Source organism: Micrasema longulum, unplaced genomic scaffold (genome assembly GCF_059751315.1).
Source record: "Micrasema longulum isolate JH-2025_06_02 unplaced genomic scaffold, ASM5975131v1 h1tg000548l, whole genome shotgun sequence".
Lineage (NCBI taxonomy): Eukaryota > Metazoa > Arthropoda > Insecta > Trichoptera > Brachycentridae > Micrasema > Micrasema longulum.
The window spans coordinates 1,100,357-1,128,224 of NW_028277744.1; the positions used below are offsets into that span (position 1 = coordinate 1,100,357).

The following is a 27,868-nucleotide window of genomic DNA, read 5'->3' on the forward strand; positions in this document are numbered from 1 at the left end:
CAGTCGCATTTTGGCGTCGATTGCAGCGCTTCTTAGTGAGAAGGCGCAAAAATTCGAATTACTGCGTTACATTATAGATTGATATTTATTGTACAATATGAATACAAAATTGCTTTTTTAAATAAAAGTATTAGCACGCAATTTATTTTTTTCTGTCTTGTATTAAAAAAACAATTTTATATTCATATTGCACAATAAATTTATTATAGTATATAGTGGAATAGGAATACATATATAAAAAAAATTAAAAACATTTTTAATAGTTTTATTTTACTGTTAAAATAAATCCTTCGATTCTATTAGATGCGTCAGAAAGAATCGAGAAAGAAAACTGACACTTGTAAAATAATATTATATACATGAGTGGTTAGTGGTTAGTATATTTGATTATCAAAAATAATAATTTTGTATTATTTAAAAATTGCACAGTTATCAGTATTATATCCCTGCTATTCTTGGATGAAAAATATTTTCTCCGTGCAGATCAAGATGGCATCAACAATCACCATTCTGAAACAAAATAATACTATTAATGGTGGATAATTAATTTTATTTCACATTGACATTTCTAGGCTGCTACACAGGAATGAAAGAAGAAGGAAGCACTTATTTTATTTGGGAAACCAACAGTTCTAAGTACATATTTATAGTAAACAACTTATATATTGTATAAACTCTGAACCAATAACAAATTTCCACAAAGTGTACAAAAGTAGTAAATAAAATTTTCCCCATAAGTTCCAAAGATTGTCAATAAAAATTAGTATGTCATACATGACCAATAAACATGCAACATGAGTCAAATTCTTGAAATAATTATGCATGAAATATCATGCAATTTACCTCGTTCTCCAATGGTAGGCACAGAGAAAAATAAAAGTTGGATGTTGGATGTCATTGTATTGGCTAAAGTTGAATGTGTTGAAGTGCTTAACGCCCACATAACGTTTTTATAACGCACACATAAAGTTTTTTCCTAGAATTACAATTAGGTACACAGCAATTCGGCATTTTGAAGAAAAAAGTGCAATTTGAAATAGAAAACGAATAAACTCTTGACAACTTAAAACAGATAATAATATATACTGTTCGAAAATCTTACAAAGTTTACAAACGAGCTGACAGCTGACAGCGAGTTCGAGCAGAGTAAAATGGCCGTTCGTCTAGACGAACGCCGGCCGACACGGCGCGACGGTTCGTCTAGGCGCACACCGCCGACAGTAGCGCCACAAACAGTAGTGATATTCTAGTAGTAGTAAGTTCTAGCATCAGGAGAATGCCTAGAAAGTCTTGTATTGGCTGAAAACCGCCTGTCTGTGTGTCACTGTGTTTCCTTTACCCGCCTTTTCAAATTGTGATTGCGTACTTGTGTTTTTGTTTTTTCTTGTCCTGTCTGCCGTTTATACAACTTTTACGTGTATTTTATTTTCTAGTTTTAGGCAATATATTAGGCGTTTTAATATAATAACAACCAATACATACGATGAAAGTTAAAGAAATGGATAAAATCGTTGACAAGATCAAGTTATTAGGCCGAGATAAGAAAAACAAAAAGGATCTTGTGGCATTTGTTGACCAATTAGATTGGGAAAAGGTACGTTCGAAACAAAGTATTTTTTATAGTTGCTTAATTTTAAGAAATTTATACAAATTCAGACATATTACTGGGTATGCTTAGCATATTATGGTGCCTAGTTTGGAGATTATAACTTCGTGGGTACTTGCACAGCGATAGATGACATCTAACAATATCTTCTGACTTACAGAATCTTTAGAGTAAATAATACACCCTTTTCTCTATAATATAAAGACTTTGCATGCCCCCTGCCTATGATTATTTTCTTCAATGGTGCTTTACAAACAATTTTAAATTATCTTTTATTACACAATTGTTATTTGTCTCTTAATACTGAGTTGATTACATTTATATTTATTTTTGTTATTTTTATACAGATTGAAGAGTTGGTGACAACAAAACTCATTACTACCGCTGGTCCGGATGTTTTGGACACTCTATTTATTGCGATGTCAAACTCCCCACAAAAAATAGCATTCAAAACAAAGGTAATAGTGAATTTCATTTTGTAAATTTCGAACAAAAATCATTAAAAAAATTATATATTCTAATTTATTAATAAGTTTTTTTTAAAATCTACAAGAGGAGAGCTTCTTAAATAATTATTTTTTGTGTTTACTAATTATGAATTCTTTATATTCAGTTCCCGGGAAAAATATACATTTCTGCCGTGTGTTCTTTTAAATTAATAAAAAAATAATAGAACATTATTTTGCTGATCAAAAATACAGTACTGTGTATTTTAAAAAATAAAAATATTTATTATTTGCATTTTTTTATTAATGAATGAAAGTGAAGTGATGTTTCCGAAAAAACTTAAAACCCACTTGTTAAAAAATTGATCATTGACTTGCCTTTGAAGTTTATACAAACTGTATTGTTCTCTTTACATTTAACCTTATTCTATTTTCCATATTTATTTTGCCGCTTAGACTATCAGGGCACTCTTAAAGAGTCTTCGATCACCTGATATTCCGGGAGTCGCTGTGCAGATGCTGTCCACAGTCATTCTTCTTGAAATACCCAAACTGCCAGGAGATGGACTCGCTTCTATTGCTGATGATTGCGTAGAATCCTTACGACAAAATAATGATCCTCATACGAGGTAAGATGTTGTGTTGTGCATAAAAACAATATTTACTTATTCTTCATTCATAATAGGAAATATTACAAATTGTAAAATGTGTAATACCAGCTATTCCTGTAACAGATATGTTGTTTTTTTTGTAAAGTTTATTTTGGCTAAACTTCTTAGCAATTTCTGTAGGAGACAAACTCATAAAAACATAAAATTATCTCAAAAAGTTATATATGCTATTGAAAATATAAGAATGTAAGCACTTTATTTCTGCAAACTGATAACTATACAAGTATTAATATTTTCAAATTTTATATATTGTGTAAATTATCATTTTTAATTTGATTACAATTTTTATTAGTATTTTAAATTAAGTTATAACATAATAGTATGTTTTTGATCACAATTTTTGTTATAGTTTTACTTTTATTTACCATTTTAAAAAAAACATACCACTAGATTATATTTATATACCTTACCTACCTTGCTAGAATGGATCTTTCTGAAATTTCTCAATGTAGGTTCTGCAGTGCAGATGATGAAACACCTATACACATTATATGTGAATGTGATACTTTATATCGCAAAAGAAGCCGCATCCTCGGGGGACCACTGGTTAAACCTGAGGATGTTAGAGCATGCGCCCCTAACTAATACCGATAGTTTAAAGATTCTCGGCTTGGAAGGGCTATCTCTGAGGCTATCTCAATAAAGACTAAGTATTGAACAAAAATTTTTTGTAATAATTTGACGATAATACATTTAACATAAAAGTGGCCGTGGCCAAATTTTAATTTTTAATTTTTTGAAAAAAAATACAAGCATTTTAAATCATATACATTTTTGTGATATTTTCCTTTATTTATACTTAAAATTATGCCTTCGGTGATACTTAAAAAAATATATATATTGAAATACTTTAGTTGAAGGCTTTTTTATAGAATTGTATTCTCTTTTTTTTTAAAAAGAAGATAATTCTAATTGTAATATTCAATTTAATACAATATTTTATTGACTGACCTTCAATACAGCCCTAATTGCTTTCGAAAAGGCTGGTCTGAAGGTCACGAAAAAGTCAATTGTTTTAAATTAAATATTACAACCAGAATTATCTTCAATATTTTTTTTAAATATTACCGAAGGCATAATTTTAAGTAGAAATAAAAGAAAATGTCACAAAAATGTGTATGATTTAAAATGCTTGTATATTTTTTAAAAACAAAAATTAAAATTTGGCTGCGGCCACTTTTATGTTAAATGTATTATCTTCAAATTATTAAAACAAATTTTTGTTCAATACATAGTCTTTATTGAGATCCCAGATACCTAAGTTTAGTCTAAATTTGAAATGGGGTAATCTACTGTTCTAAAAGTAATTATATTTTAGTTACATAAAACTTTTAAGTACATTTTTTAACAGAAATACCTGTAAAACATATTGTTTATATCTAATTTATGTTTTTTTATTATTGCCCGATTTAAAAAAACATTTGTTTTAATATGGCTAAATCGTAGGATATCTTAATTTTGCGTTCGTTTTTCCCGACTACAGCCTTAACATCTCACATATATTATATTACTCCTTGAAGATATGTACTTGAAAAATGTTTCCAAGATTGTTGAAAATTGAACTTTTCAACAGTTGGAAGGATATTTTACCGGAATGTCTGAGACATTTGTCTGAACACTGGGGGAATATATCTCTTCATGGAAGTGATGTGAAGGGTCCTGAACTTGCTACTCGGTGTATTGGAGCTCTGTGCCTCGTTCCTTGGCAGCCAACCATCCTCACACAACTCGCCACTATGTTCAGGTAAATTTAATTTATTTTTAAGTCTTAGATCATTGTTTTTTTAACATTGTATTTTATAGGAGCTAGGACCATCTAAAAACCCTTAAAAGTGCCTAGGCATATGTGAGAGAGGGACAGAAAAACTATATTCAAAGACCTATTCATCAAACCGCTTCGCCCTCGCATATCCTCTTACTATTACGAATTTGTATACTTATGTTTGATTAATTGATGTGGTAATATTGAGTATACATAATACTTCAGAATAATAATTCACCACCACAACTGTAAAGACGGCATTTCACTCTATTGCATAGAACAAAAGCATTGCAAAATTTCCTGGCATCTCCCTCAGAAACTTGCGAATTTTTTTTCCTTCAGGCTCTGAAAGGATAAAAAATGTTTATAACCTGAAAAATTAGTAAGCTAAAACTCAAAAGAATACAAATATTAAATGAAAGTATCACCGTGTTAATTTAATTCTATTAAAATATTGATGAACTTCTACCAAGAATAGTTACTTTTTATTCTTAATGATTGAAAAATTACTAAACTTTATAAATTAATATTTATGAAATTGTTCCTATACAAATATGAAAAATATATCAACATGCTTTTTGCTAAAAGCAAAAACTCCCAACCAACGAGGAACTTCAGGCCTATGGGGAATTGGATCCAAAGAATGTTTTCTCATGCACGGTAAAAATTAGAGCATTAAATTATATGGCAAAGTTTCTTCAAAATGTACAAAAAAAATGTTATAAAAACAAACTAATTTGAACGACGACACTAGTTCATATGAATTAACCAATGATGAGAGCGTTGTGGAAAATATCCTGTTTACTGTAAGTCAACGGACCAATCAGCAGAACTGACGTAGAAGAAGCGGAAGAAAACTTGAGACGTCACACACGGAGTATTTCAGAAATACACCACTTTAAAAAATCATAGCGCTGATAATATCATACGTTTTTTTTTTTGGTTTACTTTAACAGACGTTAACAAATAAAAAAAACACTGAACTTCCTCATTGGTAGTCTTAATCACACTCTGAAGAAATTTTATCTTTAATAAATATTTAAAACATGTGCAAATAGTTATAGTATTTCTTCTCTTTCAGAGAGATAAAACTGCCCAAAGAAGACCACCTCCAAATAATCAACAAACTGTGCCACGATTTGGATAAACTTAGTCCAGATTCTCTGCCTTCATTGTTGCATCAACTTCTGAGGTAGGTATTTCTCAATTTCAATCGACTAAATATGCATACATATAACAGATATCAAACCTGGTATATCAGAATATTTCCAAATTACCGTATTTTGCGGACGATAAGCCGCACCGGACCATAAGACGTACCCCGAAAATTATATATTACATTTTAGAAAAAAAAAAAGGTTTTAGACAATAGGACCCGTCGGACCATAAGATGCACCCCAATGTTTGCTTAGATTAAAAATAAAATAAATCTATCATATGTTGGTTGTGACATTTTTTTTAGATCAGTACCAGTTTCAATAGGGCCCCGATTGCAATGGGAAGTTATAATAGTATATTAATTTGAGAATAGAACTAGAAATATAAAATCCTCAAACAGAATTTTCTTGTTAGCTGTGTGTTCATAGCGTTATTGCAAAAAAAATGTTATGCATTAAAATAAGCAATGCTATTTAAATAATTTAGATGTTTTATGTTGGCTGTTTTAGATTATGTAAAGAGCACAATTCGCCAATAGTTTATATCCGAATAAGTGACTACTTCTCTACTCGTTTATATCCAGAGTTGCTTCAGAAAGATGAAAACCAAGAATCGGAAAGCCCCATTGTAGACTTGGATATGATTGGTAAAAATAACTTTTTATGTCTCATTTTTTTTTATTTATTTATCAAAAGCATACAAAAATTAATATATAAATTATCAAGTTCCACTGAACTGCATAAAATGCAGTTCGTCAGCAGGTGCTTATAGTTGAGTTCTAATAAATATACATAATCTTATCTCTTAAATTCTATAAACATATACAAACTCTTATTACTATGGAAAAAAATAAAAATATGCACATCAAAAATAAAAAATTGTCCAAATAAAAAAGAAAAATACAAAAAAAATTCAATATAAAAAACCACGTTCTAAAAACCAGATTCTCAGCAGGCTTCTTTCTCTTGAGCCAGATAAGTTTTTTTGATTTTTTATATTTAATGGGAGCATATTATACATTTTTGGTATATTGTACTCTAGTGTTCTTTTCCCGTATTTATTATCGAATTTAGGGATATGTTGTGGATATTTTTTTTTAGCAGTTTGTGTTATGGAGGTGCCAATCCAGAAACAATGAAATATTGCACTGTAGAACCACCTTTTACGCCAATATTTCCCAAGTAAATAAATAGTCCCAAGAAAAGCTTTCTTTCCAGCAGGGTGGTTTCAGACTGGAATAAATTGCCAAGCCTACTTATCCATTCCATCTCAGTCGACCAGTTTAAAAACTGTTTTGATGCTTTTTTGAAGGAAGAAGAACGCACAAAATACACTAGATATAGATGCGCCAGCAAAAACTGCCTGCCTATAACAAAAATAATTATGATAACATCTACATATGATTTTTCCTGTATTTATATTTTTTTGTTGCAACATGTTTCAAAAATAGTTTCATTTGTTTCTAGAGCCAGCGGGAGACGAGACACGCCGTGCACATGCCACTTGCGTGCTGTTCGCAGGCTGCGATGCATACATTCATAAACATCTTCTCAACATGCTAAAGTTAACGGCTAGAAGACCGGCTACTTTACTTTCATCTCCTTCTCTCATTCAACTTCTATTGGCTAGCGAACAACAGAAGGAGATTTGCATTCAGGTGTTTTATTACATAATATTTATTTTGACCTTTTGTAATTCCATAACTCACAGTTGATTTATAAACAAAAACTCTTTACCAAAAATTCATTACCTGACATCTGAGAGTCTGTTTCGTCTCTAATAATATATTGTTATTAAAATAATTGTTGAAAAAATTTATTTATAAATAAAATTTGTTGTAACAAATGTGATTCTCAGGTGTATTTCTACTTGACAACTGTAAAAAATATCAGTGAAATCTCTTTAAAAAGTACTTCTGAATAATTTTAGATCATTAAATCAAGCCTCATGTTCAACTGTCTCGAGCAATCGAAGAGACGGGACTTTACTTGGTGCTCAGATATTCTCCCCGGACCTGTGGATGCAGAGAATCTTTTTAAAACACTTGTTGAAAGCAGGTATTCATATTTGTTCAGTAACTATCTTAAAATAAAGCATGTATAACTGTATTTTAATTATGCAGACACGCACAAAATGAAGAAAAAATGCTGTTTCTTCCTATTTACTTGGGCGACATAACAGTAGCCAAAAATGCTGACATACACAAATATTATAAACCAGACAACAACAACACTGCCATAAAAAAGTAAGGACAAATGCAGGACAGTCAAAAATAGAATAAACTCTACAATGACTTAAAAGTCTGTGCTAAAAAATCCCCTTTGTAAATGGTGCTGTAACATCATGTTATATCAAGCACAAGACGAGATATTTTGAAACACAAGTTTTATTATTTTTATTATATATGTACTGTTTAACAATCTATGTTCCATAATTTATAATAATAATCATATAATTTAAATGTATTATAGCAAAATACGACTTCATTATTTAAAAAATAAGAGAGATATATCAAGTCTTGTCAGCGTCAGAGAAGAGAGCGAATAACGCATAACACAATTACCCAGAAAAACTCAATGTGCGTCTGAACGGTCGGGAAAATCTATGATTATGTTTCAGTCGTAAGCATTGCCTCATAACGAGTTCTGGTCTGTTGTCACTCTCGCTGTCCTTGTTGTCTGTCGCCCCCCCTTTTGCCACTCCGGCCATGGCAGCCAGCTTATCTCGTGTCGCCAGGCTCATCCTTGCCCGGATTTTGCCCGGCGCCCTGAGGGAGGCCATCAAACTCATACCTATCGCTAGTCTGCCAGGTATGTGGAAATAGATAATATTACTAAACACTAAGCATAGAAATTCATTATATTTCTTAGGTTGATTTAACCCTTCACTGCCCAATTTTTATAATTCCTGTTTTTTTTATGTGGATACTGGGAAAAATAATGTTTTTTTTTTCTATTTTATTTTAACATTTTACGCATGTAGACAATATGCTACATCGGACATACAATTTTAAAAATACAAGAACATAAGGAAAACAAGAAATAATGTTTTCTATTAACACAATTTTATCTCATATTGAAAGTAGCGGAATCAATTATAACTTCAAATCTTTTTTAAAAATGCAAAGAAATCTCCTTTTGAACATAAGCCAAATTATACTTTTTCCGAACACTGACCTTTTGTTTTTATCAAGCACTGAAATTGAACACTGAAATTTTATCAAGCAATTTTACCCTGGTGGCGATTTTTTAAATAAATTTTAAAGGCTAGTATGTATACAACATAACACACTGGTCACCGAGTAATAAAAATGTTTGAAATCACTTTTATACTCCAATTATCAGTATTATCTGTAGCAAATCATCAGCATTGGGTAGTGTAGGGTGAAAATAAACATTGAAATATTTTTATTTTTTTAAAATCAATATAAATATGAAATTAGTGAATTTAGACCTAAAAATACTAGCTTTCACGCTTTTGTGAAGCTTCCTAAAATAATTTTAAAAATATTGTGTAAGTTTAAGTAAATGTGTTTGCACTCAGAGTAATAATGCGCCAACTATAGAGAAGCCCAAACGTAGGAAAACCATTCTATAACTATTGGGTATTAAGTTATCTACAGTTCGCAGCAAAACAATGGGCCATACTTAGGTCGAGAATTGCCAAATGGATATTAATTTGCATTGTAAATATTTTTTAATATGTACCTGTGTATTTATCATTGCAGGGTTAATCCAATTAATTTTTAAAAAATTAAAAATACACGTGATTCATTTTATTCACAATATACTTATGTTACATTTATTGAGACATAAATCCCAACTCCATGGAACCAAAGTCCTGTGTTGAGTTTGTTTGTTTGTCCGCCACATCTCCGAATTGGTAAATCGTAGTGGCCTGAAATTTGGACACATCATTTTAGATGCGATTTTAAGGTTAATATTGCTATTTTCAAGCAAAATTTGAATCGACCTCTACTCGATAAAAACTCAAACTTTATATGGATGCTTAGTGCGGCCCCGACATATTGCTCGTAATCAACTGTCATTATCAACAGTAAACATACTTTAATTCACAAATTTATCTCCTAAACTGAGAAAAAATAGTATCTGAAGTAAATATGCTGATATAAGGAAAGATTTTAAGCAACATAATACACGTGTCGGGACAATAAATGCCAAAAATCAATGTAAATCATGGTAAAATATTCTAAATCAATTACCTGTGAAAACTGACTCCTTTAACACCTTTGACGCTCCTACTGCTGCAACCAAACATACTGCAATTCACCATAGTCGATTTTTATTTATTATAACGTAAATATCCAAGTTATTTACAAACAAAGCCAAGCACAGCTACAAAAGCATCCGATGGAACCGTTATCTTTATGTTGTCAAATAAAACAAAATGGCCACCAATTGGTTGCTAACCAACAAACCAACATCGCTTGCGTTCTATGAAACATAGTGATAGGGCTTCTCTATAGGTTCTCGCATTATTACTCTGAGGTTCTGCATTTAAATCAGGGTAAACAAATTATTGGTGTTTTATGTTTTGGATGTCCTATTCGTATTACTCTTGACTATACACTATAATATTATTAAACGGTGGGAGTTATGGGGAAAAACAGTTAAAGGCCTAAAGATTTTTTCATATTATTTTTTTTTCTGAAGTAGGTAAAAAAAAATTACTTCAGAAAAGTCAACAGATGGAAGAGTTGAGGAAATGTGAATGTTCATACATTAGCAGAATGGTGAATGTTACACAGTGTGTGAAGTGGCCACTTAAACCAGACAATGACAGGCCATAAGCCCTGTAAATGCCTAGACTTTCACATTCCCTTCTCAAAAATGTTTTCCCTCTCGGTTGCAACAAATTGAAATAATATACATATTTTTGTATTAAAGGGATTATTCTTAAGAACACGAAAAAATGCGCATTTTCAAAAACATAATTTTATGCAATAGAATTTCATCGTGTGTCATTTATCGAAAATAAATGAACTAATATACATATCTTCACCTCAGATACACTGGAAGTTTTGCAACGCACATGTGGTCCAGCGCTGAGTCAGTGCGCACTGGAGCTGCAGCACGTGCTGGAAGCCTGCGTAGTGAGCGGTGCAGACGCTCGAGCCGCGAGGCGTATTGTCCATATGCTGGCCCCCTTCAACCGTGATAACGCCATCATGCTATGCAGGAAAGGACAGTTCTCCAGGTTATTATTATTATTTTATAGACTAGCCGGTATTAAGCTGATGCGTGTACATCTAATGCACCGTTTTTGTATTATAAATTTATCTGTGCGTGGTTGGATGTGAAACAGGTAGTGTTTAATTTTAATGGATGACCTCAGATGGTGGTTATTATTCATAGCGAACATTGATTTTAATTAAGTTAATTTTATTAAGTTAAGATTTTAAATGTTTCAATCGATAACGCTGCCTCCGCTCTTCCAGTGAACTCAAACCAAGCTCATATTATGTTGACATATTACAACAGAGATGAAGAACATTTTAAAGAAGGTAATATAGAAGTCAAGGCATCTACAGGGCTTATGACCTGTCATTGGCTGGTTTAAGTGGCCACTTTACACACTGTGTAACATTCACCATTCTGCCCATATTTGAACATCTATATTACTTCGATTCTTTCATCTGTTGATGTTAGTAAAGTTAAAGAGCTGATACCTTTATTTATGCGGGTGAGATTCATCTAATTGAATTGTCTACAAAAATTTGGACAAACTCAAAATATTGCTCATATTATGTGTCATATGTTTGTTCCTTAGAGAAACTACCATTTTCTCTGCCTTTCTCCAACAACAGATTTGATAGGCATACTCGAAGAGTGAATGAGCATAAGCTTTATAAGTTTTGAGGATCTAGTCAAGGTTACCACTACAATATTATCCCTCAGCTTGCAGGTCATCATCGTCAACATCACGGAGAGGGTTCTAACTATATGGCCAGCCCACCTCGACGGAGATTATCACATAGGGCTCTTAATAGATACATATAGCTCCTTATTGTAGCAACGACGCTAACTGTTGTTTTCGCAAGCATCATCGACACATCGCAGTCCTTGTTTTATGTGCATTTCATGAAAAATATAAATGATTTTGCTTTAACTTTTTTGCTCTTCAGAGTTTTTAGTGAAGCCATTAACCTCATCGGTGTAACCTCAACCCAGGAGTGATATTACTGGGTAAGTATGAGTGTATGTGTATCCGTGCTTGCAGGGACCCAGGGGTGGGGAGGGTGGCCGTGGTAGGCTTCCTCTCCCTATTGGGCGCACTGCGCTACCGAGACACCGCCTCTCAGGATAGCTCCGCCCACTCTGTGCTGACACAGATATCCATCAATGTCCACTCTTGTCAGGAAGGTACCAGGTAAAACAAACCTAATGCTGACAGTTTTTGCTGTTCTAACTTTGTGTTAACATTTCAGTAACGATCATCATTAACCCCGATGATGGATGTACAATGCAATCCAAAATATCGGCAATGCGCTAAAAATAGGTAAAACATGCAAAGGCCAATACTTGTATATGGATACATCTGTTCCTATAGTTAATCTTTCAGACTCCAAAAAACAAGAATCAAGGCAACTCTGAACAATTTGTACTATAAAGGACTAAAGATATTAAATGAGTTGCCGAAAGAGATTAGGGATGCTGGGTCTATCGCATCGTTTCGTGGGATGGCGATGGTTTATGTTAAAAACAAACATCCATATAGATCTGTCATCAGAAGTAGTCCTAGTTAATAACAAGGAATTTGAATAAACTCATTATATTACATATTAAAAATGCCTGTTCAAAGGAACCGAAATGCTGCAAAAAATTACTTACAATGTTTAAAATATAAATATGATCTTTGTTTCAAAGAATGTAATTACTTTACTCCAGGTCGAAAGTGAATAATGCAGCAGTTTGCTCAGAAATCGTCTCTCTATTAAGGAAGTCTTTTTACCAATCATGGGAAGTCCGAGAACAGTTATATTTAGGTCAGTATAGGTAATTCTGACATCTCCATCATGTTAACAAATTATAACAGAGATGGAGAACATAAAAAAAGGGAATATGGAAGTCTAGACATTTACAGGGCTCATGACTTGTCATTGGCTGGTTTAAGTGGCCACTTTACATACTGTACAACATTCACCATTTTGCCTATGTTTGAACATCCCATATTCATTCAATTCTTCCATCTGTTGATTTTAGTGAAGTAAAAGAGCTGAAACCTTTATTGCTGTGAGGAGATCTAATTATTTCACATATTGGGCAACGCCTGAAAAAATGTTCTCCATCTCTGTTATAATTTGTTAATCTTAATTTAAATTTATTTATTTTATACATTTACATTACAAAAATGTTTCAAGGCATACATAACATGAAAAAATTTGTACTTAAATTTAAATATACAAAGATGGTAAAATAAAAATACCCAGCAATTAAAGAAAAGGGATGCTATCCTCTCTGAACTTTTCTTCACTAATATGAAAGATGTCAATATCCGAAGAGATACGGTTGAGTAAAGACATTGTTCCTCCTACTGGCATTACCATCGGCAGGTTGGTTCTGCAAGCAGGAAGATAAAACAGCTTAAGCTGCCTATGTCTAAGGTAGTCATTAAGAACACAAAGAAAAATACTCTCCATTACACCTATGTTGATCGTAATACCACAGATTATTCTGAAAAAATACATAAGCAAGTATGCATTTCTTATTTTCTCCAAATTATTGTAGCCCATTATGAAATCAGACAGATACAACCACCGATAGTATCCGCACTCCCTGACTCCCTAGGGGGTGAAATCCAGTATTTTGTCTACAAACATTTGGACAAACTAAACATATTGTAATCTCCATCATCCTTTATTATTTATTAACTCTTTAACTATGCAAGATACTAGAGTTTCGAAAAGTATGACTGTATATTTATTTTGTTTAAAATCACTGAATGAAACTTATGTAGACTGATTTCGGAACGCATATGTTCTTTTGTCGATGCAAACCAAACTATTTTTTTGAAATCATATCAACATTACACAAACATTTCAAATAACTAGTACTTAGTACATCTCTAATCAGTTCAGTTCAGTGCCTGTATAAAATATGTTTATGATTCCATAAAGAAACGATCTGTGATCGAACATGAGTTCAATGTTCCGGATCCAGACTACAGATTCTCAGAAAAGAACAATGAGGAAGTTCAGTGGTTTTTTTTACTTGTTAATACACTATGAACTGAACTGAACTTGTGACGTCACTCAAAGTAGTTCATTTCTATTAAAACCATTTTTATTATTTTTTTCATTTTTTTTTAAGGAACTTCGCTTTACAATGAAATGTTCTCATTTTTACCATGTGTAATAATTTATTTTTTTTATACAATTTCCCGTAGCACTGAACTTCATCATTGGATTGAAAGCCATTTTAATCATTACCAAATTATGAATTTAGTAAGAGCCTCTCGTTTAAATACATAATTTATCAGTTTAGTGATTTTAAATTGTTTAACATAGATAATCACAAAGGTAGTGCTTCAACATTTCAAATCAATCCACTTATTTTCTTTACTAATTAATTTAAATTGCAGGCCTGCCACAAGCCATGTTAAAGAAACCAGATTTACTGGAGACCATGTTAGCGCTTCTACACAATCATCTGGTTTCTAAATACTTAAATTCTGGAGAAGAATCATCTTCTCCTATCATGTTTGACGCATGTCTTGTTGTCAGAAAAGATGGTGTGGTTTTGCAGGTAAATTTTAGTTTTATTAAATTACCAAACATTTTTTAATATCAAGACAAGTAATTTAATTATAACTAAGGAGTCGGATTTGAAAACTGTATTAAGTATGCCTTTTTTTTATATCTAGGTTACTTTGCCACTAATATTTTAATTATATAATAAAATCAAATTAATTGTCATTGATCGATTTTAGAGTTTTGGTAATCTTGGAAACGCATTTCAGGGTCTAGAAGTTGTAAATGAATTCCTGTACCTTGGATCTCAAATTGACAATGAAGAGAAACGCAAAGTAGAAATCAAAGGTCGCATTACCATTGCCAAAAGTGCCATGTCGAAAGACCAGGGTGTGAGTAACAGTACCAAGATAACACAACAATAGACAGGCGTCGTGGCGCAGTTGGTTAGACGGCCAACTGTGAAACTGGCGTCTTGGGTTCGAGTCCCACCAGTTGCAAGAAATAAAACCAAGAAAGATATTTTTCTCAACCGGTCGGGTGTTGTGATGTATTGTTCATAACTCTCTTCCATATCCTCTCTTACCCACCCGCTGACAAGCCTCTAAAATAGAAGCTTAGCGAGTTATTCCTTTAAAAAAATAATATAGTTCGTCAAGAGTTCGGTCCATTCCATTTTATTATATGCTGCCTGGACATGGACCATCAAAGCAACTGAAAGACAAAGAATTGACTGTGGTGCTGGAGACGCATGCTCCAAATCTCGTGAACAGTTAGACATACCAACGAGTCCATCCGTCGGGAGTTAAACCTTGACAGTTTAAGTTTGGTTAATGTTTGCCTCATTCTCATATTCTTTGGACACATCGCGCGCAGTAATAAGGATAGCCTGGAGCGACTGGTTGTGGTTGTGGAAGGGGTAGATCTCTTACACGATTGACCAGGTCAGGACAGCGGCAGGCACCTTAGTGGTTAGAGCTTTGCGTGCGGCTCAGTCAAGGGAGAGCTGATGGAGAATTGTCGGGGCGGCCTAAGGGGTCACGATCGTCAGTCAGGACAGCTACTAAGAAGAACAAGAAATGATTATGTGTAGAGTAATCAAATTCTGAATTATTTCACCTACTAGGCAACGCAACCAACAAATTCAAAATATTGTTGATTAAACCAACTGGTCCAAGAAGTACAAAAATTGAATAATGTTAAGAAACAAATTATTTTTTCACACCAATTATACAAATGATAAATATTTGATTGCAGAGTTTCACAATGACTAATGTCCGTTATTTCTTTAAAAAATTTAGTATCGTCCGCAAAAAGTAAAACTTTGACATCACGGAAACAGGATGTAATGTCATTCACAAAAATTAGAAACAGAACATGCCCAAGGTGACTGCCCTATGGGAGACCACTCGAGGCAGAGAAACAGTCTGATTTTACATTTTTTAATCTTTACACGTAGATACCTGTCAGATAGGTAGGCTGAAACCAATCGAGGATAGCTCTGCGAAAATCCAAACCACACAATCTACTTAGCAATATTTTGTGAGAGACTATGTTAATACTGTTTCATTTCTTAAGGAGCCCATTGGTGTTATGATCTTCGCTGTGCATAAGATGATACAACGCATTGGTGAAAGCGAAGATGGGATTGAGAATGGTAGCTATGCGGCCAAATTTGACAATCTCTTAACCTCCGTATCAGCAAAGATGGCCAACTGCACGCCTCTCACATTCCAACTGGTAAGTTTTTTTGAGAAATAGGCAACAGAATATTGAAAAAATGTGAATGGCCCAACAACTTAATCACCTCTTCCACTTTAAAAAAATATATATAATTCACATAAACAGAGCTTAACAAGCATAAATACATTCTTCTCGAAAATCTATGAAAAAATTCATAAAAATTAACTACTTTGAACTACATCACAAGTTCTTCTGAATCAACCAATGATAGTGTTGTGATGAGCCAACTCACCGATCAGCAGAACTCACCGACGAGAACTTGTGATGAGACGGGCAGAGTAATTTCAAAATTACAAAACTTTAAAAATTAGCGCTGATAATACGATACATAAAAAAAAATCGCTTTTGTTTTATAGTCTCCAAATTGAAAGTATATTTTACTAATTTTTCATTATATTTAGGATGAAAACGTATCACTGAATGAATTATCACCGGAAGCCACATCAACTTGCATAATTTTACGGCAGATTCTACAGACGTGTGACGCTCTCATGGCGCACTGTGTATCTAACGCCGGGGGAACATTAATACGAGCGGATGTGAAATCCATACTAGGCTTGCATAAAACTTATTGCCTGATTGTGGATTTCATTAAGGTGGGTACATCATTGTTTTAATACGTTCCCTCTTTTCGCAGATGTATTTTTATAAGAATAATTTTAGTTCCACAAAAATTTATTTAAAGTATCATCATCATCATTTCCTTTCCAAACCTACACCATAGGCAAAATGGTGAATGTTACACAGTGTGTAAAGTGACCACTTAAACCAGCCAATGACAGGTCACAAGCCCCGTAAATGGCATGTTTTAAGTGAATTTCTGAAATAATGAAATTGTATATAAATCAGACGGATTTGTTTTGAACGTCCAAGTTTTGAAGGATACGTTTAATAAATAAAAATTTATACAAAAATTATACAAATGGCAATGAATATTTGAAATTTTACATAATTGAGCGTAGGTTTATAAAATATGATCCATAGTTTATGTAATAAAATTATAAACTAAAAAAAATATTTCTAGCCACAAAACTTAATTTAATACATATTTGATGATTTTTATTCATCACTTTCATGTATTATTGGCATAACCCCTTTTTTTCTAATGGGCCAAAAATCTACTTTTCTAGTTTGCTCATATTCGGGGAATTCCCTGATTATACATATAAAAATGACATTTGTCCCCAATCGAACAACGGGTAGATGAATGCAATAAATAAACTTTTCAAGTCATTTACGTTCTTGGAATGTTGTCTTTTATGAAAATCGCATTTTATGGAAACCGCGTTATAGGAGGGTAGTTGCAATTTTTGCTTTGCATTATATGGAAACTGCATTATAAGAATGCCGCGTTATAGGAGGATTCACTGTACTTCTGTTGGAATGATGCGAAGTGATGTTTCTAATATCTGACCATTGAATGTGACGTTTGGAAATGGAGTTAATATAATCAAGCTTCTAAGAACATCCTATCTTCTCCGTTTCAGAATTGTCGCTCCAAGAAACAACCCGAAAAGTCTGGTAAGAGAACTAAGAAAGGCGCCTCTACGCAAGACCCAGAACACGTCACCAAGGAGACCAAAGGCAAGAGGGGGCCCATGAAGCTCTCAGATATGACAAGAGAGCGAGGAACAGGCTTCAGGGGAGCCGAGACAGTGTGGGATATGGAAACATTGCATTCTATGTTGCAACTTCTTCACTAGTAAGTATATTTAAATGAAATTTTACCAGAAATTATATTTTTCAATGTTTTCCTAGACTTACCAATATAAACATTTAATTGTTTGACAAAACTTCTCTAAAGTGTACAAAAAAGTAATAAAAACATGAATCTCACCTGCATCAATAAAGGTTTCAGCTCTTGATGGAAGAATTTAAGGAATATGGATGTTTAAACATAGGCAAAATGGTGAATGCTACTTAAATGAATGGGCACTAAAATCAGCCAATGCGATGGTTTGTGGTATTAAAAGGAATGTTGCGGACTCCGAAGTAGGAGGTCCAAGATTCAAATCCCGCCCTACCGCAACTTATTTCCCATTTTCCAACATGGTTATTTACAACTTAAAGAAAATGGCCCCAAAATTAAAATATTTGTGTAAATTGTAAGAATGTAAATATTTCATTTTTCTTCAAAGTAAAAAAAAGACTGGTCTAAAGGCCCTGTAAATGCCTAGATTTACATGTTCCCTTCTCTAAAATCTTCTCCATAAAAACGGTTTAAATACACTTACTTATGTCGTCAACATTTACAAATTAGTTTGCCAATCATAAAACACCCGTTTAAATTAGTCTAAAATAGGTTTAGTAGAACTAGAAATCTTTAAAAACATCATAAATGGCTATCAAAACAGAAATTTCAAAATAATAATTACATTATTACTGTGTCAAAATAACAAACATTACAAAAACCGGTTACTATCCATCATAAAATTTTAACACAATAACAATGGAACAAATAAATCAAGAGATTCGCTCCTCGCAGCACTACTTCGACAGTCCTACTCAGTACCTACATACTCGTTTTGCACATGTACTTATTAGATATATTTATTTTGTTTATTTTTTGTTAATTTTTTAGGTTTATATTATTTAAATTAACTGTTATAAATTGACTTTTGTAATGTATCCAATTATTATCTACTACTGAAAGTTTGATCTCTCTTAAAACACTTACTATGCTAGCTTTTAGTCACTAACATTTCTTATAATATATTTTCTCTTTAGAATGTATGTGTATCACTTTTTTTTTATTTGTGAAAGGTATATTCCTCTTCAGGCACAAAAGGTTTAATCTTTTTCGTACAGGTATTGCCAATTAAGTAAATGTAAGTATAAATTATAAATATGTAAGTATTAATGATAAATATTTATATTAAACAGTATAATAAATAAATTATGCTTTATTTTAATTATTTTTGTCATAATTGTCACCTAATGTATTCAATCAATTGATGAAATCCTGTATTTGCGTACAAAAATTTGTCCCTCAGTTAACTATACTAATTGTATATTTTGTTTTAGTGATAGTCAGAAGTGGTGTTCTAAGGAAGAATCCAATCTGATCCGTACAAATCGGTTACTGCATCGGTATGTTGTCAGGTCAGGAATCGGAGTCCTCAAGTTCCATAGTACAGAGAATTTCAGGAACCTTTCCAGCGATGCTCTCATCAAACCAGCTACCATTTTGTATGAACGCTGTATAAAAAGGTAAGCGCCATTAATGTTTTAAATTTGTTTACTGTAATTATTTTCTACAATCAAATTAATATTATTATTTTTTATGCTAATAAAATTTAATCACTTTGTCTGCTTTTCTTGTTATAAAATAAGGTAATGAGGATAATACATGATTCCAACAAATAAAATATAATATTGTAATTTTTATTCATTTAAAAGACTTTGGAAACATATGCATATAGAAAGCTAAGTGCGAATCTATAAAACTTGTGTCCGGCTGATGTCATACGTAATCCAATCAAGAGCCGATACAACCGAAACAAAAGCACTGCTTAGAACTGCAGAAATGAAGACATTGCGCACTTTTCTGTGAACGACCCTGGGAAACAGGATCAGAAATACTGTAAATACTGTGGAATATACATGAAGCCTGCAATGTAGAAGATAGGGCAGGAATAGGAATGTATTTGGCGCGACTACGTGGAGAGAACGGATACCAACAGAAATCCACACGTGGTAGCAAACAACATGCCAGAAGGTAGCTGCCAATCTGGAAGGCCTTCAAAGAGGTGGCGAGACAGTGTGAGTTCAGTGTCCCAGGAGACTTCTTTGTATAAACGGATCCTCGAATCTACTACAAGATGAAAAAAAAGAAATAATTAAGGATTTAAATCCTAAGCTAAATAAAAATTAAAAAACAATGCCATACATATTAAATCCAAGTTAGAAAAAACAAAAATCTACCAATAAGGAGAAAAACTTAAAACTTATTGAGTTTCATACAAGTTTGATGGCATCAGATGATTCCTAAGTGAAACCAAGATCACAAAAACTTGTTTATACCAATTAGATAGTGTTTTGGTATGTTGTAGCAAGCAGGTGTCGATGTAAATAAATAAGTAAATTGTAAAAAATCTTCTTCTTCTTATCAGCCCGTTTCTCTCCACTGCTGGATATAGGCCTCTTCCAAATTTTTCCATGTCTTTGTGTCCTGGGTGCTCTGTTTCCACCCATGTCTCACGAGTTTGACGATGTCGTCAGTCCGTCACTTCTGTGATCCCCCTACTTTCCTTTTATTTTCATAGGGTCTCCAATTTAGTATTCTGGGGGCCACCTATCAACTTCTTGTCTTGCCACATGATCGCCCACTGCCATTTTTGTCTTCCCACTCTTTCTGCGGTATCGGCCACCAAAGTATTTATTTAACAATTTTTGTATGGCCTTTTTCAAATAAAATCCTCCAATTTTCAGCATATCAGTAGTTGTCTCGTCTTCTTCAGAAGCTTTGTTGTTTTTCATGGTGTTTAAAGCCACGTTCATTTCATTTTGGTCCACTTCTGCCATCTTTTTGGATCCCATATTCAATATGGAATTGTTTTCAGTTTCGGGCCTTCTTAGGCCTGAGAAGTATAGTTATAATGTAAAAAAATATAATGGCTGAGTAAATAAACAAACAATTCAAATTAAATGTTCATATTAGTATTAAATTAAAAATTGTTTGTTTTTAACCACTAATTTTACATAGATCATTAGATGAACTACCTTTTAAATTACAGATTGGATGACTTTGCTGCTTTTGATCAGGAGACTGCGCTACTAGTTGTCGAACTGTTTCAAGAGATGATCATCGCAGCGGCAGCATCGGTAAATGATGAAGAGCTTCTTGGATTCCTCAGCGAACTTGGTATTAAACCACTTTATATGTCACCTTGTTAACAGCAGTAATAAAATACCTGGAAATTTTACTACGTCATATTTTCTTTCTTCTATTTAGACGAGAATGGTACCGGAGATCTATCAGCCCGGCTATTTTCCATTGCCGAGATAGTCGGAGACCAGATCCTCAAAACTGCTGAAGAATCCAACTCCACTGAGGATCCTGCAGCTTCCAAGATACCTCCGGCATTACTTAAGTTACTGACTTTGTTAATTTCGAAAACGACCAACACTAAGTACTGCAATAAGGTACAAATAATTAAGGCATTCTCACCTTTATTAATCCTCATATTTTACATTTTATTTCAGTTCTGTTAGTTTTTTAATGACTCAAAATGTGATACAGTTCACACACTGTCTTTCAGCCTTCTTCGGCTTCTACTTATCACATTGTTATGTACTAATTCTAGTGGACTATCTGGCTAACAGAACTATGCAGCGACAGCGAGAAATCTAAGTGGGTGGGATCCAGTGCTGTGTCTGCTTTACTGGACGTATCAGCTCGCTCTGACAGTCCCTGGACATTCCTAGAAACCTTGCTGAATGCTCTTACAGAAATTATGGGGACAAGCGACGAAGATTCACAGGTTTAAATTTAGTCACTATTATAGGCTTGATAAAGTAATCAAAATTATGATAATGTTAGCATTTTCCTGAGTTGTCAAAGGCAGGTGCTAACTAGCCTAGCGAGGTTGTGTAATTAAGGTAATTATTTTTTCGGTGAGGATGTGCAAAATTCGTGGAATGAATAGATAATGACGCTGGTCTGCAAAAAAAAGATTTTTTGGATACCTGGGCAGCGATTATGAACGCTATCTTCATCGGTACATATCGAGACGTTATATAGTAAAGTCGATATTTATATACGTAAATGTGTATATTTGTGTGAAAATTCAAAGTATTTTCGCTGGTAACCTGTAATTGAAAATTGAAAATAAATTTTAACTTCCCATTAGAGTACGGGCTCTGACACTATTCCTGCTGCTTCGTCATTGTTGGGGGTGCCCCACCCTATTTTTATCACTTTTCAACAGTAATTTTATCGCAATGAATTTGATTTGGAGGGGTGAAAAGATCATTTCAGCCATAAATTTAAAATTGATGTTGTAGAACTTTTCACCTCTCTAGACCCTAAGAAGAAATGTAAAGGCTAAAATTTTTTTTTTCATCCCTCCAAATTATCAAAAAGTGATAAAAATTGGTAGGGGGGGGGGGGCCTCCACCGAAAACAGTGGGTGATGAGGAAAACGGGTGTCATATTTAGATTCAGGAGATCATTTCACATAAGAATCAGCAGAAATGGTTTCAGGCCTGATTTTCAGTGTAATTATAAAGAATATATCTGTTGTGTTTATACACTTGCAGTGCTAATAGAACACACATAAAAACTCGTTGAACATGGCCCCAAAAATTTTAATATTTGGGTAAATTATAAGAACTCTAATATTTATTTTTTTTTATCAAAAAAAAATATTTTTAATCACACACAATGGTATACTTCTGTGTAGCATCACGTCTGTTCATGATAAAAGGCGATGTATTTATAACGTGTCTTATTCAATTTTACATCATTGGTTAAATCTGTGTTAAAATTAATTAGCATTTATCAAATTTATTAAGAACTGTTTTGCTAATCATAAGCAATGCTGGGCGGTTCACCGTGGTGTAAGTAGTTCTCAGTTAAATTCCTGGCAAAATCGCAAAAATTACATGTGATTCTTCTCAAGCCTGAGGTTCTGTACAGTATTTCACCTCTGTAATTGGGCCTCCTGGCCTGTTGTAGTGCAAAAAATATTTATCTGCGGTTAATTGAATGAGTCATGAGAGAAATAAATATTCTAATGAAATATCTTCTTTCAAATGGAATATAACCTATTACTATTGGGGTGGAGCAAATTTGCTCATTCTGAGGCGGGAGAACGCTTCATACATTTCTGCCCATCCTCCTTTACAATGTATTCCATGATTAATTAAGTTTATTTGTAATTACATATATTTTATTAAAAATATTTTTATATTTTGTACCATATCAAGCAAAGAGGCCCAATTACAGTACAGAACACCCAGGCTTAAGAAAAATTACATTTATTTTTGTGTTGTCACCTGGAATTCAACCCAGAGCCTTCCGTGCGTGGGTCAAGTATCTCTTAGCCATTACACCACGGAGGTCGCCATCATTATATTCATGTTTCCTCGCTTAATTCTTTAGCAGTCCACTCGGGAAGAGTACACTGGCCAAATGTGTAGTATAAGTAGCGCTCTCAACTCGGCGCTGCTCACGCTCATTCAACACTTGAACAGGAGGCTCGCCGCCGCAGAATTGGTGGCTGGCAGGATCAGAGCCGAACTGGTAGGGCTCCCCTACAGGCAGTCCAATCAGCAACAGATCGGTGACTAGTCTATTGATTTATTGTTGCATATTATGTCCGCGCCCGGGTGAATTAATAATACAATTCTACGATTTAAATATAAAGAGAATCCTGGATGAGTGTTTTCGACTCAGCGACAACTTTAAGGTAAAAATACTGAAAGAGAAAATAAAGTAGAAACAAGTCTACATTGCAGCATTCGGCTACCACGCTTGAGACGGGTTTGATTCCCGACAGGGTTGATTTGAAATGCAGTTTTTACACTAAAATTTTTATAGTCTGGATTGGCATCTGAAGTCTAAAACTGATCATCTTGCCTTCGTGCAACTAATTATTGAAATACACTGGATTGGAGTACCAATACAGAGTCCTTTGCACCATTATATGCAGGGTAAGGGAATGTAATGTGCAAAAAGCAGAATCTAGCCTTGATTTTGTACAAAATATTATTCGCATAGTTCTTATTATGTGTATGACCTCTCAAATACGCGCCGTCCAGCAAAGTCACGGCAACCATTTCTGATATCATACTTCATTCATAATGTAATCGAATACTCTTACGAAAAAAACAAAAACTTACACAACTTGTTTTATTTCAATTTAAAGTTCGAGCGCCCTGGAAAACCACATACATTTTTAAGATTTAAAATAAAAAATGGAAAAGTTTATTGATAAAAAATTTATCTTATAGCTCGGGCTGCGCTAAAGAACCGCGAGCGCGCGCTGAACACAGAGCTGCTGTATATCGTGGCGGGGGTCCGCAAGCTCGCCCTCCTCCCCGCCCCCCCCGGGCCCTGCTGCGCCGCACTCCTCAAGCTCCTGAGTCGGCTACACGGGCTGCTGGCCACTGTGACGGTGCATTTCATGGCACGCGGCGCTCCCCCACTTCTGGCTGCGAGGTAACATTTTAACCGATAATATCGGGCCGATTTTCTTTTTGTTGATGTCTTGAAAATTTTGAAATGTCTTCTCCAATCCATACATGAATCACTTATTACGCTGTTTGTTATGATATCTTTGAATTATATGCTATGATTTTTTTAAACCTATAATAGTAAATTACTTTTTGACACCCATGTTGACAGCGTCATAAAAAAGGAATCACGTGTGCTCGGCTTTGTGATGCATAGCTCACCATAGCAAAGACGCTCAAAATCCTATACTGCATTTATTTAACAAATGGAGTACCCTATGCATCACTGTGCCGAAAGGGGGATGATGATGAGGTTTGTGAAAAGATATAAGAATAAAAACATACCTTTAACCTAATTCTTCTATTGCAGGTTTGACCGAGTTATAAAATTAGGAGGCAGACAATTGACAAAGTCGGTGAATGTTATCATACAACACTGTGAAAGCGTGCTAGATTCTGGTAAATATTAATAATGGCTATATTTAACACTTTAACTATATGTTTTTTGTCTTTTAATGCAATAACATGTATCAGGTTACTTTTAACAACATAAATACAAAAATTATATTTCTTACCTTTTTTTAATTATATACGCCCCCACTCGTTTGTGAGTGATTTTGGCTCTTAGAAACAAGAATAAGAAATTTAAAGAATATACGCTTCAGACAAAAAAAACCATACCCACGAAAAAATATAATTTAACGTGAGGTAGTTAAAATCAGTATGAAAGAGTTATGTGGCAATAAAATATTATTACCTTCTAAATTAAACGTAAACATGACATAAAATCTTGGGCCAAATACTTTTGGGAACTCTTTACTAAGAGGGACATTCAATTAGACTTATTATTTAAATTTGGCAAATAATATTAAACAAATTCAAATATTTTTATTATCTGTTCTTAAGAATTTAGTCAGAAGTAAATAAGTATCCAAGTCATTCTGGGCGAGTAAAAAATTAACGTTTAGAGGGAATGTATTATATTCTTCACAAATAATTTCTTACCTTAGAGGATAAAACATGGGAGTTCACTTTTTACCGTTTTGAAGTTAGAAATGCAGAAATTATCGCAATAAGCTATTTTATACGTGAACAAAACACCGATGTCCACTCTCATCGTAAAAATGTTATTTTAAGTTCAAATAAAAACCTGGAGTCCACTTTGTTTGAATGCAAAAAACATCAGTAGTTCCAGATAAACTATTTTAATATGTACTATTTTTATTAAAAAAACATTATTTTACATTAAACTATCTTTATAGATTGAAATGACCTAATTTATTAATCGCACAATCACAAAATCTTGTTTCCTAAACATTTAGTTCAATGTGATTCCTGTGGTTTATCCTTTAAGGTACAGATATTATTTCATGGTATAAATGTCGTCAACACTGCAATTTTATTGATCTACCACTTCTAAGTCTCGTGTTATGCAGTTTTAAAAAAAAGTTTTTTTTTTTAAAATCAAGACAGAAACGTATGTACGTATTCTCACATTAATGATTTATTTTTAGGTGCCAGTAAAGGGCGAATCAACCAGGATATGAAATTAATCCCAAAATTGGTTTTTGAAGTTGAACAATTTGGCAAAAGGGTCATTCAACTGTCCAAGAAAACAAAGGTAAAAATAATACAATTTAAGTTTTGTAATAAACATAATGTTTTTTAGTTTTTTCCACTTTTATTTATAGTTTTCACTGTGAGCAGGTTTCGTTGTGACCGACATCATCAGACTAGAGCAGTCAGATGTGCAATAACGAGTTTTAATGCAAAAAATGCAAAAATGCATATTTCCATCAAAACTCTAATGCAGTTAGTTAAAGTGTCTTGTAGCTAGACAGTTATTATAGAGATGGAAGATTTTTAAAGCAAATCAAATTTAGAATATTTTTGTAATGACCCTAGCATTTTACTTTAATTACCAAAGATATTCTTATTTTTATAGTTGGATCTTGCGACGCACCTGTCGAAGCTAAATGCACGTGACTTCCGCATCAAGGCATCAGCAGTACGGGACGCACTCCAGGCGCACGGGACAGCTGGAGATCCGACTCCTGATGATGATGATGAGCAGGATGGTGATCTGGAAACATCTCTAGTGGAGGAGATAGACGCTGCTATCGAGGGTGCTGATATCCAACACTCTGACAGTGATGATGGTAAACAAATGTTTATTTGTTATTTTAACAGTCCTCCTTTCACCCTTTAGTTCTCATTTCATGTCGGCTATTAATGACTAACTGAAAATGGCAATCAGATTTGGGTAAGTCATGAACCCAAATTTATTTGAAAAAAATATATTAACATATAACAACAGAGATGAAGAACATTTTAGAGAAGGTAATATCTATATAGGGTACCAGCCAATGACAGGTCATAAGCCCTGTAGATGGCTAGACTTCTATATTACCTTCTCTAAAATGTTCTTCATCTCTGTTGTAATATGAAAATATAAACAGCTCCCTAGGAGTTGAATCCAGTCTTTGTCTACAAAAATTTGGACAAACTCAAAATATTGTTGATAAATCCACCTGGTCCATGAAGAAGTATAGAAATTGAAAAAAATAAAATTTTTCGGGTGTTACCTAGTGTGTAGGTGAAATAATTCAATTAGATGAATCTCACCCGCATAAATAAAGGTTTCAGCTCTTTAACTTCACAAACATCAATAGATGAAAGAATTGAAGGAATATAGATGTTCAAATATGGACAGAATGGTGAATGTTACACAGTGTGTAAAGTGGCCACCTAAACCAGCCAATGACAGGTCATAAGCCCTGACTGACTTCTATATTACCTTCTCTTTAAAATGTTCTTCATCTCTGTTGTAATATGTTAATATTAACAGCTCCCCAAGGAGTTGAATCCAGTCCTTGTCTACAAAAATTTGGACAAACTCAAAATATTGTTGAAAAAAATATATACCTATAGTTTGAACTAAATAGGTTTTGTTTAATTGGGTGAGAAGTTTTAGTGACAAAAATATTTTTTTAACACGAAAAAATGAAATACGTAAAAAATATAAAAGCTTTTTAAGATTATTTTTTTTAATTAATAAATATTTTGTCCACAGGTGGAACATCTAATCGGCGCAGTGAATGTTGTGATAATACAACAGATGCTGAAAGTGATGACCAAGACTCGAAACCACCAAACAAAAAGAAAAGAACTTGTTCTCCGTCTCTATTATAGTTAGTTAAGTTATTATGGAGGGGCACAGCTTATAAAGTTAGCGCTCTCTTGCACAATAAAGTTCGTTGAAGTTGTGTATTTAATTAAGATTTTTATAATAAAAGTTATTGTTAAATGTTGTTTTTTTACCCATTTTTTAAAGGTAAAGCTGAATTACTTTAATCTAAATTTTATATAAAATATTTTTAATTACAGTAAATTTCTTGTTAGTTGGAATAAAAAATTATTTATTTTAATATTATAATTAGAATGTATATCATACCCCTTGAATTTTTTTATGTCTCTCTCTAAATACAGTAAAAACCCCTTTTTACGTTTTCAAGGGTGCAAGACAAAGGTGTAAAACTGATGAAAATGGTAAAAAAAACGGAAATAAAAAATGTACGGAAAAAATAAAATAAT

General features: G+C 33.3%; 1 protein-coding gene and 1 long non-coding RNA gene across 2 annotated transcripts; one reads left to right on the top strand and one right to left on the bottom strand.

Annotated features, from left to right (window-relative positions):
* Positions 1-249: 249 nt before the first annotated feature.
* LOC148280726 (uncharacterized) lies at positions 250-1,146 on the bottom strand. The gene is made up of 2 exons (XR_015822520.1): positions 844-1,146; positions 250-510 (listed from the first exon to the last, which is right to left on the bottom strand). It is a non-coding gene; the product is annotated as an uncharacterized LOC148280726 (long non-coding RNA).
* A 148-nt stretch (positions 1,147-1,294) lies between these two features.
* Positions 1,295-27,581, top strand: FANCI (Fanconi anemia complementation group I). Its single transcript, XM_088227886.1, has 26 exons — positions 1,295-1,594; positions 1,954-2,064; positions 2,509-2,681; positions 4,297-4,467; positions 5,567-5,677; positions 6,153-6,289; positions 7,110-7,300; positions 7,573-7,700; positions 8,263-8,453; positions 10,671-10,860; positions 11,884-12,033; positions 12,552-12,649; positions 14,245-14,408; positions 15,932-16,093; positions 16,498-16,692; positions 17,584-17,798; positions 19,121-19,306; positions 20,833-20,960; positions 21,051-21,241; positions 21,403-21,579; positions 23,202-23,382; positions 24,053-24,260; positions 24,645-24,733; positions 25,789-25,895; positions 26,220-26,433; positions 27,348-27,581. Exons 1-26 carry the CDS (start codon positions 1,484-1,486, stop codon positions 27,464-27,466), a joined length of 4,098 nt encoding a protein of 1,365 aa, XP_088084012.1. The 5' UTR covers positions 1,295-1,483; the 3' UTR covers positions 27,467-27,581.
* Positions 27,582-27,868: the final 287 nt, after the last annotated feature.

Bases quoted from the DNA above. Each gene is read 5' to 3' on its own strand.
- FANCI (XM_088227886.1), top strand. From the start codon at position 1,484: ATGAAAGTTAAAGAAATGGATAAAATCGTTGACAAGATCAAGTTATTA. The intron at 7,701-8,262 runs GTATTCATATTT...ATTATGTTTCAG, and splicing joins AAAACACTTGTTGAAAGCAG to TCGTAAGCATTGCCTCATAA. The intron at 24,734-25,788 runs GTAAATATTAAT...ATTTATTTTTAG, and splicing joins TGAAAGCGTGCTAGATTCTG to GTGCCAGTAAAGGGCGAATC.